The sequence below is a fragment of the Ochotona curzoniae genome, unplaced genomic scaffold, assembly GCF_017591425.1.
Source record: "Ochotona curzoniae isolate NIBS_2020 unplaced genomic scaffold, NIBS_Ocur_1.0 scaffold_3208, whole genome shotgun sequence".
NCBI lineage: Eukaryota > Metazoa > Chordata > Mammalia > Lagomorpha > Ochotonidae > Ochotona > Ochotona curzoniae.
Window position 1 is genome coordinate 29,447,314 of NW_024467106.1, and position 14,851 is coordinate 29,462,164.

General features: G+C 42.8%; 1 protein-coding gene across 1 annotated transcript in view; it reads right to left on the reverse strand.

Annotated features, from left to right (window-relative positions):
* Positions 1-1,750: 1,750 nt before the first annotated feature.
* Positions 1,751-14,851, reverse strand: part of DCAF10 (DDB1 and CUL4 associated factor 10) — a 55,160-nt gene continuing 42,059 nt past the window's right edge. The window contains exons 4-7 of the mRNA XM_041004349.1: positions 12,047-12,249; positions 10,107-10,220; positions 7,900-8,045; positions 1,751-6,697 (exon numbers count right to left, since the gene is read on the reverse strand). Coding sequence (XP_040860283.1) covers positions 6,329-6,697; positions 7,900-8,045; positions 10,107-10,220; positions 12,047-12,249 — 832 coding nt within the window. The 3' untranslated portion in view covers positions 1,751-6,328. The remainder of the gene's footprint in view (positions 6,698-7,899; positions 8,046-10,106; positions 10,221-12,046; positions 12,250-14,851) is intronic.

The following is a 14,851-nucleotide window of genomic DNA, read 5'->3' on the forward strand; positions in this document are numbered from 1 at the left end:
GCCAGTTCATGTCCTCGCTATTCCACTTCCCATCCAGCTCCCTCTTGTGGCCTGGGAAAGAAGTGGAGGCTGCCCAAAGCCTTGGGACCCTGCACCCACATGGGAGACCTGGAGCAGGCTCCTGACTCCTGGCTTTGGATCAGCTCAGCTGCAGCCATTGTGGCCATTTGGGGAGTGGGCCAGTGGATAGAAGATTTTTCTCTGTTTCTCCTTTTCTCTGTAAATCTGCAGTTAAATTAAATAAATCTTAAGTCTCTTATAAGGCAGATTTGTGTCAAACTATTCAGTATGAATATACTAGGTTAATAAAGCCTTACAATTGGCAAATCTATGTAGGTATATTTAGACAACAGAAAATCACCTGCAACTCTGTATTCATCTATTTGAAAAACTCAGGACAAAAGGTGAAAGCCAGTTTCGTCTGTAGACAGGTTTTCCAATTCTTAAACGCAGGACATTTGGGCCTGGTGTGATAGTATAGTGGTTAGTCTTCGCCTTGCACACCCCAGGATCCCATATGGTCGCCGGTTCTAATCCTGGCGGCCCTGCTTCCTATCCAGCTCCTTGCTTGTGGCCTGGGAAAGCAGTGGAGGAAGGCCCAAAACCTTGGGACCCTGCACCAGTGTGGGAGACCTGAAAGAGCTCCTGATTCCTGGCTTTGGATTGGCTCAGCTCCAGCCATTGCGTTCACTTGGGGAGTGAGCCATTAGAAGATTTTCCTCTCTGTTTCTCCTCCTCTGTATATCCGTCTTTCCAATAAAAATATAAAATCTTCAGAAAAAAAAAAAAAACGCAGGACATTTGATCAGTCAGGAAAGCTAGGAGAGGGTGCCTAAGACTTGAAAAGGAGTTTTATAAATCACGCATTCTCTAGCTGGTCTTCATTGATTGTGAACAACTTTTTTCTATAAGTGGAAGATGCTGTAATCTTTGTTTCCCATGTATCAAAACCAGACGTCTAAACAAGGCCAGCCACATAATTTTGCGCGCTCAGAGTAAAACAGTATTGCAGACCCTTTTTCAAAACAGTTTAGAATGGCCGGGGGGCGGGGGGCGGCGGGGCGCGCATTCAAGCTGGCAAGGGGCTCTGCTGTGGGGCCAATGACACTCGTAGCTCTGGTTTGTAACTGCCTCTCTAAAGTACCAGGACGTCAAATTATCTTTGATCCTTCATTCACTGGCATTAGATCAGACACAGAATAGGGATTTAAATATATGTTGATGAAAAATTGAGTCTTAACCTATAGTTTTCCAAATGAAATGAGAAATCATTACTTGACATTGGAAATCTTTCTCTGAATATGGTCTGGTGATTCTAAGGAATGGCACTGAGTGGCTGACACACCGTGGTCTGGCTTCACGGGAGCTTGAGAGACCTCGAGTGTGAAGGTTGGCTGGATTCCTTCAGTGAATAGTTCCTGACCAGCTGCTCTGTGGCCGGTCCTCTGACCGCACAGCGGGGACACAGGATCAGACAGCCCCTGCCCTCCAGACGCTCAGTCTAGCACGAGAGCAGGGAACAGCTCCCCAGACACAGAACATCTGCTAGCACCCGGCATATCCTCTGCAACACTTCCAATCTCCTGTGAATGCAGATTTAAAATTTATCACAAAGCACAGTCCACAAATGGAATACATGGTGAGATTTAAGAGAAAACTCAGATGTTTAAGGAGTCATGAAATCTCTATGAGGAAGAAGCTTGCAAAAGCTGAAAATTCTACCTATTAAAGTCTTTGGACCAGTCTTAAATTTTAAAAATTAGTTTATTATCTCCAGGTGATATTCCACTTGTGACATGTATATTCCCACACTGATACAACACGTGTGTATCCAAAACATGTCCCTTGGGGCGTCCGATAAAACCCCCATCTCTAGCACAGGTTCATTTATAATTAAAGAGAGCAGCACAGAATTGGAGACTTCCTTTTTCATAATAACTTCCCTTAATTTGAATGGCAGAAATTCTTAGGACATCCAGAATATAAATTTCAATATAATCTTAATCGATGAGACTAAACTGCATCTTTGTAGCAGCATGTGGCAATTTCAACATACATCTCAACAGTTACTTACAGTTTAGTGGCAGCTCAAATACTCTTGTCAATGTGGATTTTTTTCATGTTTTCCCCTTGTATGCTTCTTTGTACTTAAAAGCACGGTAAGACCTTTGTGCAAACTGGAGCCTCTGTTGTCACTTGTTGAACTTTGGTACACTATTTTCTAACCCGCCATCCAGTAGCATGTTGGTTTGTAGTATCTTACCTAGTGTCAGCTGAAACTGTAGCCTCAACTTCAACTGGGAGCTTTGGTTACCTGGGTTGCTGTGCCTGTCAGGACGGGGGAAAGCAGCCGAGAGCCTTGGCAAAGACTGCGTACCCTGAGCTCGTCCAGACGCGGCAGGCTGTGTCCTTCAATCCTGGTTCGCAACACTAGAACACAGCTAGTTGGCAGAAGGCGGGGGCCCTGTGCACAGGCAGGCTGAGAGCAAGGGAAGCGGCGAATCCCGCCGCCCAGCAGATCTAAAAAAAATTGAAAAACACAAGCTTGCGGTTGGAGGCAAGTAGTGCTTTTATGGATCTCAGGACTGAGGGAGTCGCTTGGTTTAGGTAACGGTTCAGCTGTAGCTGCTATAGCCCTTAACACTGCATGAAGCGTATGTATCATAGCTCATGGATGTTTGTAAAATTACATGTTATGCCTAGAACTTTTCATCGTAAAAAAATGACTTATACTGAGCATGCTCTTTATGAGGGCACGGAGGTACGTTAGCATACCTGAAAGACTTGCATCAAAAATAATTACCAGGTTTAAGTTTTGGCACTTAAGAGATGGGCATTAGTTACCCCAAAAATCACACATGTGCCTTTCTTCAGGCCAGCGTGGGGTGTACCCGAGTGAGTCCCACGATCGCTGGTCAGTAGAGGGAGATGACTGCCATCTCCAATACTCTCCCTTCCCCAGATGGGGCCCTGACACACTCGGGTGCTGGGCCCTTGGCTCTCAGCAACATGGGAAACACTCGGCCTCTGGCAGGTTCTCCAAGTGCTTTTCCTATATTACGCTTGCTGCGGAACACAACTTCTGTCAATGATCAAAACCTCGCCTTGGGCCTCGAGAGAAGGGTGAGGAACATGGGATGGTCTTCTTCCTTCTCTTCCTAATATTTTTGGTACGGTCTTGGGGATATCCTTTACAAAATATGTATGTGCTTTGAACTTCTGAGGAAAAAAAAAAAAAAAAAAAACCCGCACACATTTAAACAGACTAAGCTAGAGGTGTCTTCTACTTTAGCCAACTTCCATTTTCATAATTAAACATAAGGAACTGTTGTATATTTGAGGTTCTTAACTAATTCAATGTAGCATTGTCATAAATATACTGTTCTAGAGAAAGCTTTTTAAAACAGAACAATTTGTATTACATTTTATCAATGATTCCATTACATTAACACGAATAGTACAGGTGCTAATTTTTAAGAACAGAAGTAACTGAACTGAAGTTTGATGTGAGATGTTACTTCCTCCAGGGGTGGGGCGCGCCTCACACCCTTCAGCTCTTGCCTCCTGTTCCCGGATGCCCTTTTGATGGTAACGGTTACCTCAAGGAGAACACAGATTCCTTCTTGCTGGTTGTGTTTTAAATTCTCATCTGTGTGGCTCCTTTTTATTTGCTTTTTATTCAAGGCTGCTTACCCTCACTTTCCTCCCATTTAACAGCTGTTAATCCTGCCTCTGATTTTCGAGTCAGAAAGGGACTTTATGCCCCACGTTTATGGTTCCCATGGAAACAGTCACTCTTGAAAATGCTTTTACCTGAATCAGAAGGTAAGCGAAGGTAAACCGGCTTTGTAATCCCAACCTTCTAGAAGATGCTAAGCAAATAAACAGGCTCATTTACTAACTGAAAGACAAAAAGAGCAGTAAGCACAGGCTTTGGCGTCACTCAGCCCTGGTGGGCACCCCGGTCATGTCAGTCACTGCTGAGTTCAGGTGAGCCACCCAATCTTCCTGATTCACCTCCCAAGTAAACTGGGGTTCATACCCCCAACCTTGCGAGATTTCTGGGAGGAATGGCACACAATGTATATTATTTGATATACAGGTCCTCTGCAGTGGTTCAGACTCACTGGGTGCATTCAGGGCAAGGTAACAAACAGATGCCAACAGCCGACAGGGAACTCTTTCCAAGGCTGGTGTGATTCACGCCATCTTCTTGTGACTACTGGTATGACCATGGTACGAGGTAACTTATTTTTAATGAGAATTTTGGATGGTTCTACTCCCCAAACGAATTTTTTAAGTATGTGCTTTTCATGAAGTTGATGGCAAGCCTTTGTTTTCACTATGCCTTGTGGTAATTTTCAATGCCTAAAAGTTTGCTGTGGGTAAAGTGGATCTAATTTTTAAAATTAGCTTAAAAGCCAGCGTTGTTCCCAGTGAGGATGTGAATCACCCCATGCCCGTGCGTGTTTATTCACAGTAGCTCCTACAGACATCACGTTTAGTCATGTATTTAAGTTGTTTACGCTTTTCAGTAAGATTTAAGAAGCTTTTCTTCTTGTGACTGGAGTTCTTGGCTCTACCTTCATGCCTTGCTGTTTCAATCTTTGATGAGTCTCTGGGTATTCACAGTAATGTAACTTACAGGCGACACATTACAGTAGAAGCTGCCCTGAGCAATCAGGAGACCTGATTCTAACTCTGCAGGATGATCTTAGCCAGTTCACTCATCTGTCAAAAATGCAGTTAATACCATGTCTGCCTATAAAATTCCTTTACTTATTACTAAAATAATTAAAACACCTTCTGAGAACTGTGTTAAGCACCAATGGTTATAGAAGTATTTGCTGCTGTTTAAGGTTGTATTTTTAAAACTCCAACCCCAAGACTGAATAAAGATTACCTGGGGTTCCTTTTAAGAATACAGAGTCCTACCCTCTCCTGGCTGAGTAAGGGTTTTCTGTGGTGAGGCCCAGGTCTCTGCATTCTTAACAGGCTCTTCAGTGATTACAATGCACCTCAACATTTGAGAACCACTGCCCTAGAAGTAAGCAGCCTAGGAGGGCGAGGCTAGTGCATGGCTTGAGTAACTCCAGCTTCTAGAAAAATCCCTTCTAAACACAATCCCCTTCAGAGTGCAGGTTACCAGGCAGTGCCTTACTCAGCACAGCAGTCTCCTTGTTTTTGGCCCTAGCACCCCACTTGGTGCTCTCACTTGTTTCATGCCACAACAAAATACAAAAAACAGAAGCAAAACAAAGTCCTTCCTATGAGCACTTCGTCTTGACATTAAGTGACGGATGATCAGGGCTCTGACAGCAGCTGGCAGAGGGCTGCAGGACTCCCCTCACTCTCCGTCAGGGAGCTGAACTTGTGAAACATGGAAAACCACCTGTGGATTCCTTTTCAGCCCAGTGCTAACACATCATGCTAAGCAATCCAAGCAATCTGGCAGACGACACAGAAAAATCAAAACCATGTTGCTGGCATCGTGCTAGTCGGACACCATACGAATCCAACTGGTCGTCTTCTGCACGGTGGGAGTAACCAAAGCCTACCCCTTCTCTTTCCTTTCGAATGCTGTGCATGGGAACAAAACACCAGGTAAGGGCACATGCTGGAGATTTTAAATTCATACAAGTACAAAGAGCCGGCAATATTTTTTTCCTAGCATTTCACAGCAAAATCTCTCTCATCATGAGAAGAAAAAAACAAAACAAAACAAAACAAAAACCACCAAAAGACAAACCTTGTATATTAACAGGAAGCTTAAGACATTTTGTTGCAATACTACCTAACAAGTATGAGAATAATGCCATTATCTGTGCTCTGAATTTAAAAGGCCAAATACACTGATAAATGAAGATGAGATTTCTTTTTCAACAATCAGTATTCCCACATGAAACTTCTGGGTTTTATTCAATACTTGTGTCATGGGTTTCTCCTGTCTCAACCAAAACTCCTGTCAAGTGTCCACAATATTTACACCAAAACTGGGGAGGAGGAGAGAGAAGGAACCGGGGAAAGCAGGAGGGTAAAGAACCGGAACACGACAAGAGTGATTGTGCAAAATCCCCAGAAGAGGTGGAGCCGAGTGGCACAGATCAGCAGGAGGAGAGGAATGCTGATGCGCTGCTGCAGCACGTCTACCTCAGAGATGCCCAGATGGTGCTGGACGACCGAGTGCTCAGGTCACAGGGGTGTCCGTAGACCCGTAAGAACTAGGATCTTGACCCAAACTTTAGATATTCTGAAAATACTTCATCTAAATTGAAGTAATTTATAAGTCAAACACCAGAAGAGTTCCTTGTTTTGATGTAAGTTGTGCCTAAAACTTTGGCTGATACAAAGAAACCCGTCCGCTAAGGCACCCTGAGGCAATCTGACAATGCGTTGGAGAGAACTTCGTCGTCAGTACCACATCATTATGTGAGTACAGAGAGCGGATCACCCGCAGGGGACTGGCTTCTTTGGGTAAACAGTCAACAAGTTCGCTGCACTGCTTGTCAAATCCCAATAAGCGAATCCCATAGCCATGAGGGGAAGAGATCATTCGCCCATCTGGGCTGAAGCAAAGTTCTTTGATGTAACCCCTGCCCACGTTGGCTTCTTCAATGTAATGAGTCAGTCGTAGAGAGCAGCGAGGGGAGACAGGTCGCACTGGAGCGCCTTCCTGGAATTCATAGACACAAGTCCACTAGGCAGAGAGAAGGAAGACAAATGGACATTATAGTGACTCCAACAGTGCTGGAGATAACCCTTAAAAAGCTCAACAGACCCTCAGTGTCATAGCACTGCTGCAGGACATCGGCCCAACCCTTTCCAACTAACAAAATCTGTAGGTCCTATAGTCTGTTACTTTCTTAAACCGAACCTCCTCTGTGCTGTAAAAGCTTCTGTTCTCTGAAGCTGCCTGTGACTTCAATAGTAACACAGTCCCTGTTCTGAGGACAACAACCATTTTGACATTTCAACAACTCCTGGGGTACAAGGATGCCTTTCTAGTGCCTTTTCCCTACATCTTGAGGCTCTTCCCGCCTCCTTCCAACTGTGGCCCCCACGGCCAGGCTAACAGGACTTGGCCTTCCAGAGTGTTGGAGATTTTGAAGTCATTTAGGACCTTACCCCTCAGATTTTCCAGTCTTTTCCTTGTCTACAGTATTCCATGGTTTTTACAAAAAAAAAAAAATAATAATAATAATAATTCAGCTAGCTTAGCAAAATCTCACATTTAGCCATTATACGTGAACTGTCTCAGTCCTGTGTTTATTACATAAGTTTTTTTTAAAGGTGAAATGGAGGAAAGATTTAAGTAGCCAAGCATAATCTGAGGTTATGATGGCCTTTACAAATATTTCCCAGCTTCCCAATGCTAGGCAGGGAAGGGGGAATAAGGGTTTGTAAAGGATATGGGTACTAGGAAGCAAGAGAGGACAGAGAAAGATCAAGAAGCCTAATCTCGGCCCAGTGTGGTAGCCTAATGGCTAAAGTCCTTGCCTGGGATCCCATATGGGAGCCAGTTTATATCCTGGCAGCTCCACTTCCCATGCAGCTCCCTGCCTGCGGCCTGGGAAAGCAGTAGAGGACTGCCCAAGACCTAGGACCCTGCACCCACGTGGGAGACCCGGAAGAAGCTTCAGGCTCCAGGCTCCGGACTGGCTCAGCTCTGGCCGCTGTGGCTACTTGGGGAGTGAATCAGCAGATGGAAGATCTTTCAGTCTCTCCTCTCTGTATACCTGCCTTTTCGATAAAAATAAATCTTAAAAAAAACCCAAAAAGCCAACTCTCTAACACAGCAGCTATGAGAGTATGGACTTGGGTGCAGTGCTAAGGTCTGTGTACTGGGCAATGGCAGCCTGTCCCACGAGCCCCTGCAGGTGCAATGTCTGTCCGTAGTACCTCCTGATCATCAGTGTTGCTTGAGCACCGAAGCAGAGTGGCCCAGCCTTTTGGATGCAGCTGTAAGGATGTGATGCAATTTCCACGGTCTCTTTCACCAGGAACTTCAGGGGTTAAGACTTCAAGACTGTTTCGTGGTGAAACTCCTGAGATACAAGAAAAGAAGGATATCAGTATTTGATGACCAAGACAGCTTGTCAAACATTTAATTTCTTGCAGCCATTCCCTATATGTCCTTTTCTGATTCTGCCTCCGGTGCCCCCACATGTAAAGAAAAGGGAGGCTCAGTAATGTGTGGCATGTGAATGGAGTTTTGAGGGTACACGCATATGGAAAGTGTATGCCTAGAAGTAATGAAATCTGTCAATTTCTTTGTGAATGGTTTTTCAGACAGATACCAAAAAAATTCCCTTTACTACATCACTGATGGAAACCTGTAACGTTCTTCGTTATACTGCCACAGGCAACCCATGTCCAACAATGAATTCATACCTGCTGGAACTTCTGCTTCAACCAGAACTAATCTGATCTTATCTGTTCTGCATCCTTGAGAACGCATGGCTTTCATGTTAAAGCAGTTTCTGTGGTGAAATAAGCTTGAAAACATCCACCAAAGGATGTTGTCAACATACTCTTAATACCTGGACAGCATTCAGGATTTCCAAAATTGAGAACAATTTCATTCCTAAAGACTCTCCACTCACCCTTTCTCTTTTTTTCTCCATCTCCTACCTTTCTTACTTCTTCCTTCAATTCCCAATCCCTATTATAAGAACCTACTGTATATTTGTATTCACCACTAGCCAATAACAAGCAAGCACATTAACTATTCTTAAATTTTCTTTTTTTCATGAATGCCATTGCTACCAGTCAGATGAGATCAGGTGTATTCAGGATGATATGGCTGCAGACAAAACTATCAAGATGCTCCCCCCCGCCCCACTAATCAGCTTGTTTCCCACAGCCAAAGTAAAAAAGGAAAGAAAAGGCAAAATCTATAAAAGGAGAAATGTTATACTTCTAGACATACACATTTATATTTAAGGGCAGGGATTTTTATCCTTTATGTGAAATAAATATCAAGTTTCAACATGCAGGGGACAGACCAGTCTCCTGCTTATAGTCTAGAAAGGACACCCAAGCCACTTTACTGATATGCATCGTCAAACAAGAGAACCAGCACTACCAGGGGAAGCCACACAAAGCACAAATCAGAGTCTAAGGTTTAGTCCCCACGCTGCATGCCAAGGCAAAGACGGGCCTATCTCTAAAAAGTGACCCAAAACGGCAGTCCAGAGTGACCTTTAACAAACTTGGTCTACAAAGAGCATGAGAAACAACACATGCTGCAAGAGCTGACGTGGGTCAGTAGTGCGGAGGACAGCATGGGGACAGGTGGAAAGCATTTCAGTTAGGGCGCAGAAAGGACAAGCAGAGTAGCTGGTTCCGCCAGCCAGGATGAGGAAAAACTGGCAACTGCAGTGCGCCCAGACCACAGCCCATCTTAGTCCTTAACCACCCGATCCCCGAAGCTGTCAGTCATTTCAGGAGCAGGAAATGGCAGAGCAGAAGACCTCCCGAGTTGGAACCAGAAGACTTCTGCCATTACCTGATACTTGTATTCTCATTTATATGGCACTTCTGTAAGCTTAAGCTTATTTTGCTTTTATAGCATTAACCAAAATCTGTATTTTCCCACTACTTCCTCTTGTAAGACCAAATTTGGTCCAGATAATAAAACCAAAGCTCACATACCCTCTGAGATTTAAGCCCAGAGACAGTGAAGCTCCAGACAGGGTAAGAAATAGCTTTTATTGGGCCCGGCGGCGGTGTGGCCTAGCAGCTAAAGTCCTTGCCTTGAACGCCCAGGATCCCATATGGGCGCCAGTTCTAATCCTGGCAGCTCCACTTCCCATCCAGCTCCCTGCTTGTGGCCTGGGAAAGCAGTCAAGGACGGCCCAACCTTGGGACCCTGCACCCATGTGGGAGACCTGGGGGAGGTTCCTTGATCCTGGCTTCGGATCGGTGCAGTACCAGCTGTTGCGGTCACTTGGGGAGTGAATCACTGGATGGAAGACCTTCCTGTCTCTCCTGCTCTCTGTATATCTGACTTTCCAATAAAAATAAATAAATCTTAAAAAAAGAAATAGTTTTATTATTAGAGGTAAGCACCACAGGAAGCTGTGTGTATGGTGACTTTCACATACCTTCTCTTTGAGAGGCTCGGGACATGTGTTTCTCAGTAGCTGAATTAGAATCGTTGTGATGACAAGGTGAGCCAGAAATCCTAGGACCAGATGAACTTGATGACGTGGTCAAATCTTGAAAATACAAAGAGTTCTGACAGTTAACCTAGCAGAAATCTAGCCGGGTCTCTTAACTGTTTAATTATCTATTTGAACCATAGTTTTAAAATCTATTTGAAAAACGGGAAAAAAAAATTCACATAAAAAACTGAGCCAGTGGGCCCGGCGGTGTGGCCTAGCAGCTAAAGTCCTCGCCTTGAACGTGCCTGGGATCCCATATGGACGCTGGTTCTAATCCCGGCAGCTCCACTTCCCATCCAGCTCCCTGCTTGTGGCCTGGGAAAGCAGTCGAGGACGGCCCAAAGCCTTGTGGGACCCTGCATCCGCGTGGGAGACCCGGAAGAGGTTCCTGGCTCCTGGCTTAGGATCGGCATAGCATCAGCCATAGCATCAGTGCTCACTTGGGGAGTGAATCATCGGACGGAAGACCTTCCTCTCTGTCTCTCCTCCTCTCTGTATATCTGACTTTCCAATAAATAAGTAAATCTTTAAAAAAAAAAACAAAACTGAGCCATTAATTGATACTGACAGAAGGGCAGCTGTTTGAGGCCCAATCCCTTCCTAAAATCTTTCAGGCCCAAAACTTGCTTATGTGAAATAAAAATGAAAAACCAAATAAGAAGCATTTTATTTTCCCATCATTTATGTAGTACAACAGAACCAAAGAATTAAAAAAAAAAAAAAAAAACTAAGCCATTTAGCCTGTTAGTTAATGTTACAGTGGGTCCAGGCACAGGCCCACTAAAGGGAGCACAAACAGACCTTTCTTTACAGCTATCAAAAAGTTTTATCACTCTCAAAATTATATAAACCCTATTTCTGAAATGTAATATAAAGCTTTACAATGAAACTAGAAAAAAAATCAAATCAGATCGTTTTGAGTGTGATACATTATTTCATCACACTTGTGCACTGGCCTCACATCTCTACAGGGCACTCTCAGTTCATCTCTTATCCTGTTAGCTGGTATCAGAATGATCTTTAGGAAGCTGAAAATCAAAGTTCAACTAGATATTCTAAATTACTATTGCTAAGCTAAAGTTGTTTCTCAATGTTCAACTTTTGCTAAAACAAACAATTATAGTCACTTATCTATAAAATGTTTGGCTTGCAGATAAGCTAGTTATACTTAAATTTCTGCTTTTATTAAACTGAGCAACTACACATACAACTTATGCTTAATTTTCTCAGAATTGGCCTTGAACACTCAGGAGAAAGATTCTAAACACTTGAACCAACTTTTTTATTGCAAATTATGAACATTCTATGATCCAAATGTTTTCTCTGTATTGTAGATTATGGATATGTTCCTTGACTAATCCTCTCCATAAAGTAGATGAAATAGTCTAATATTGATCTAATAGGTTTTTCTAAGTTCCAAGATCATTTACATCTAACGAAATCCGCAATGGGCGAAGGGAGAGGGTACAAGCAAGGAGACGAGATGGCACCACTTTGTATTATGTAAATATGGAACTCTAGTATACAATACAGACTTAACTCAGATTCTATAATGACCCTAACTTCAAAGCTCTGCTGAATTCCAGAAGAGCTTAAGACTGATACCATCTTGGGCCATCACTGCTTTTTCAATGTGATGATTCAGAAGCTAAAGGAAAATATTTTTTAGAATTAACAGTTATTCTCCCTAGACCACTTTTGATATAAATTAATGCTGTCAGAAACAATTATTTTACTGCCTTAGAAAGCCCTACCACAGAGCTCTCTAAAGAATGCCTTTTCCTTCCTGTGTCCCATTACCATTCTTAAAAATATAGACCACCCTTAGGTCTAAGATTATTTCAAAAAACCTCATTTTTCTTATTTAAAAAAAAACTTACCAGAGCTTGATGTAGTTCTTCTTGCTCTCAAAATGGGATAGCTGCCTACTTCTAATGACTTGGTTAAGTCAAGATCATGCAAAATCAAGAGATATCCAGAGGATGTTGAGATCAACATTTTTGAACAATCTGGTGTTAATCTCATTCGCATGAGGAAACGTGTATGAAAGAATTTCTTATGTGGACACCCATCTTCTGTGCACCTATGGAAGAAATCCAACAAAATATAGTTGTTATAATACTGCAATTTTTAAAAATAAATTTTAAAGAATTTAGTCATGCATTTAATTTGCACATTTAACAACTTTTTATCATTTGTTCCTTTATCTCCAACCTTCCTTTAGACAATACTCTGAAGAACACCTCAAAATTTTTAAGACTTTGAGATAAAATCTTGTTTTTTAAAAAAAAAATCTTAATTTCACTTTCAAGTTTCAAAATTTACTTTGTAAGCACTTACTTCATCCATTATAAAGGCAGAGATCCTGTCCCTGTACTGCTTCATCCCTCATATATCTGCAACATCCCTGGCTGGCCAGGCCAAAGTCAAGAACCCAGAAATTAACCCGAGTCTGTCATGTGAATAGCAGGAGGCTAAGCTCTTGAGCCACCATCTGCTGCCTCCCTGGGTGCATTAGCAGGAAGCTGCATTGGAAGTGAAGCAGCTGGGACTTGAATTGGCACTCCCATCTGAAATCCAGGCTTCCCACATAACAGCATAATTGCTGTGCCACACTGCTCAAGCTTCTCTTCCTTTTGATAAAAGGGTTAGCTGACCATGCAACTTACTGTTGGTAGTTACTCCTTTCTGAATATTGAGGTTAACACCCGATGGAGTTCTGGCTTCCACTCAACCAGTTTCTGGCTTCCGTTGTTGTTACTATTTGTGCTAATTTTAAGTCTGCTATTACCATGTCATTTTGGATAATTTATCTACTGATGATACTTTTGTTTTTCATACTGCAGTGATTGCTTCTGATCTTTATTAGTATTCACCTGACTTGCCAATCTCAAGATTCATGTAGTTTTTAGAAAATTCCTATTCTTCCAATATTGCCTCCCATGTATTGATTGTTTTGAACTCCAGGTGTTGGAAATCTTCACAACTGACTCTTGTTCTTTCATATTTTCCAAGTTTTGTTTTTGGAGTAACTTTGCAATATTTACCCTCTAATCTATTTTTAAAAGAAAAATTTTAATTTATTTATAAAGCGGAAAGAATAAGGGAAAGTGTATATTTTTATCTGCTGGTTCATATTTCAAATGTCTGCAATGGTTCCCAGTTAGGACTGAAGCTGGGTGGCAGGCAATCCAATCCATTCTCCTGGATGGGCAGCATGAACCCCATTTGAGCCATCACTGTTGCGTTCCAAAGTCTGCATTAGTGTGAAGCTGGGGTCAGGAGGCACAGCCTAAATATATTAAACCCAGGTACTCCATTATAGGATGTGAGCATTTTGACTGCTAGGCTAAAAGATTACCTGTACTCTTTTTACTCCCTATATGGTCCCAGCAGCCAAGGCTGGGCCAGGCTGAAGCCAGGAGCTTCATCTGGGGTCCCCCACATGGGTGCAGGGGTCCAAGTACTTGGGTCTTCTTACACTGGTTTCCCAGGTGCAACAGCAGGGAGCTGAATCAGAAGTGGAACAGCCAGGACTTGAAGCAGGACCTAAATGAGATGTCAGCAATGTATATAGATCAACCTGACATGTACAACACTGGCCCCTAATTATTTCCTTAAAGCTGTCTCTGAGTCCAGCACTGTGGCATATCCCTATAGGCACCAGTTCATGTCCTGGCTACTCTACTTGCAATCCACTTACCTGCTGATGACCTAGAAAAAGCAAACACCTGGGCTCCTAGCACCCATACGGGCAATGCAGGTGAAGCTTCTAGCTTTAGCCTGGCCTAGCCCTGGTCACTGCAGTCATTGCTGTGTAACTCTTTCAAATAAATAAATATACATATTTTTAAAAAACTATGTTAAATTTGCTTTTTCACTCAACCTGTCTTTAAAAATTCACGTAGCTGTTTAACTTCTTTAAGTTCGATTTGGTTCGTTTTAAAAACTGCCTACTTTCTGACAGATTTCTATTGCCTATTTTAATATCTTTTAAAAATTTGTAAATCATGAAGCATACCTACTAAGAAGTATTTAAGTAAATAGGATTTAAAGAAAAAACTGCGATTTGCCAATAAGTTGAACAATACAAATATTTTAGAAGCATCCCCATTTCTCTTATTGTACCTCATTTTTGCTTCAATCATTATATATTTTTTAAAGATTTAATTTATTTTTATTTGAAAGGTTAATGTATAGAGTGAGCTCTCATTCACTAATTCACTCCCAAATGGCCACAACGGCTGGAGCTGGGCTGGGCTAAAGGCAGGAGCTTATGCCAGGTTTCCCGTGTGGGTGCAGTGTCAACCTCCTCTGCTTTCCCAGGCCATTAGTAGGAAGCTGGATCAGAAGTGGGGCAGCCAGGACTCAAACCAGTGCCCATATGGGATGCTGGCACTGCAAGCAGATCATTACGTTGCCACTCTAGGATCATCAGTATTTTCTATCTCAGGATTACTGATCTCTTCAAAAAAATTTTCTCCCTGGAGGCTGGTGTTGTAGCATAGCACCTTAAGCCACTGTCTGTTCCACTGGCATATGGGAATATGGGAGCTGGTTCGAATTCTGGCTCCTCTATTTCCAATCCAGCTCCCTACTAATGCACCTGGGAAAGCTGTAGAGGTCAGTCCCAGTGCTTGGATCCCTGCACCTATGTGGGAGACCTTGAGGAAGCTTCTGATTTC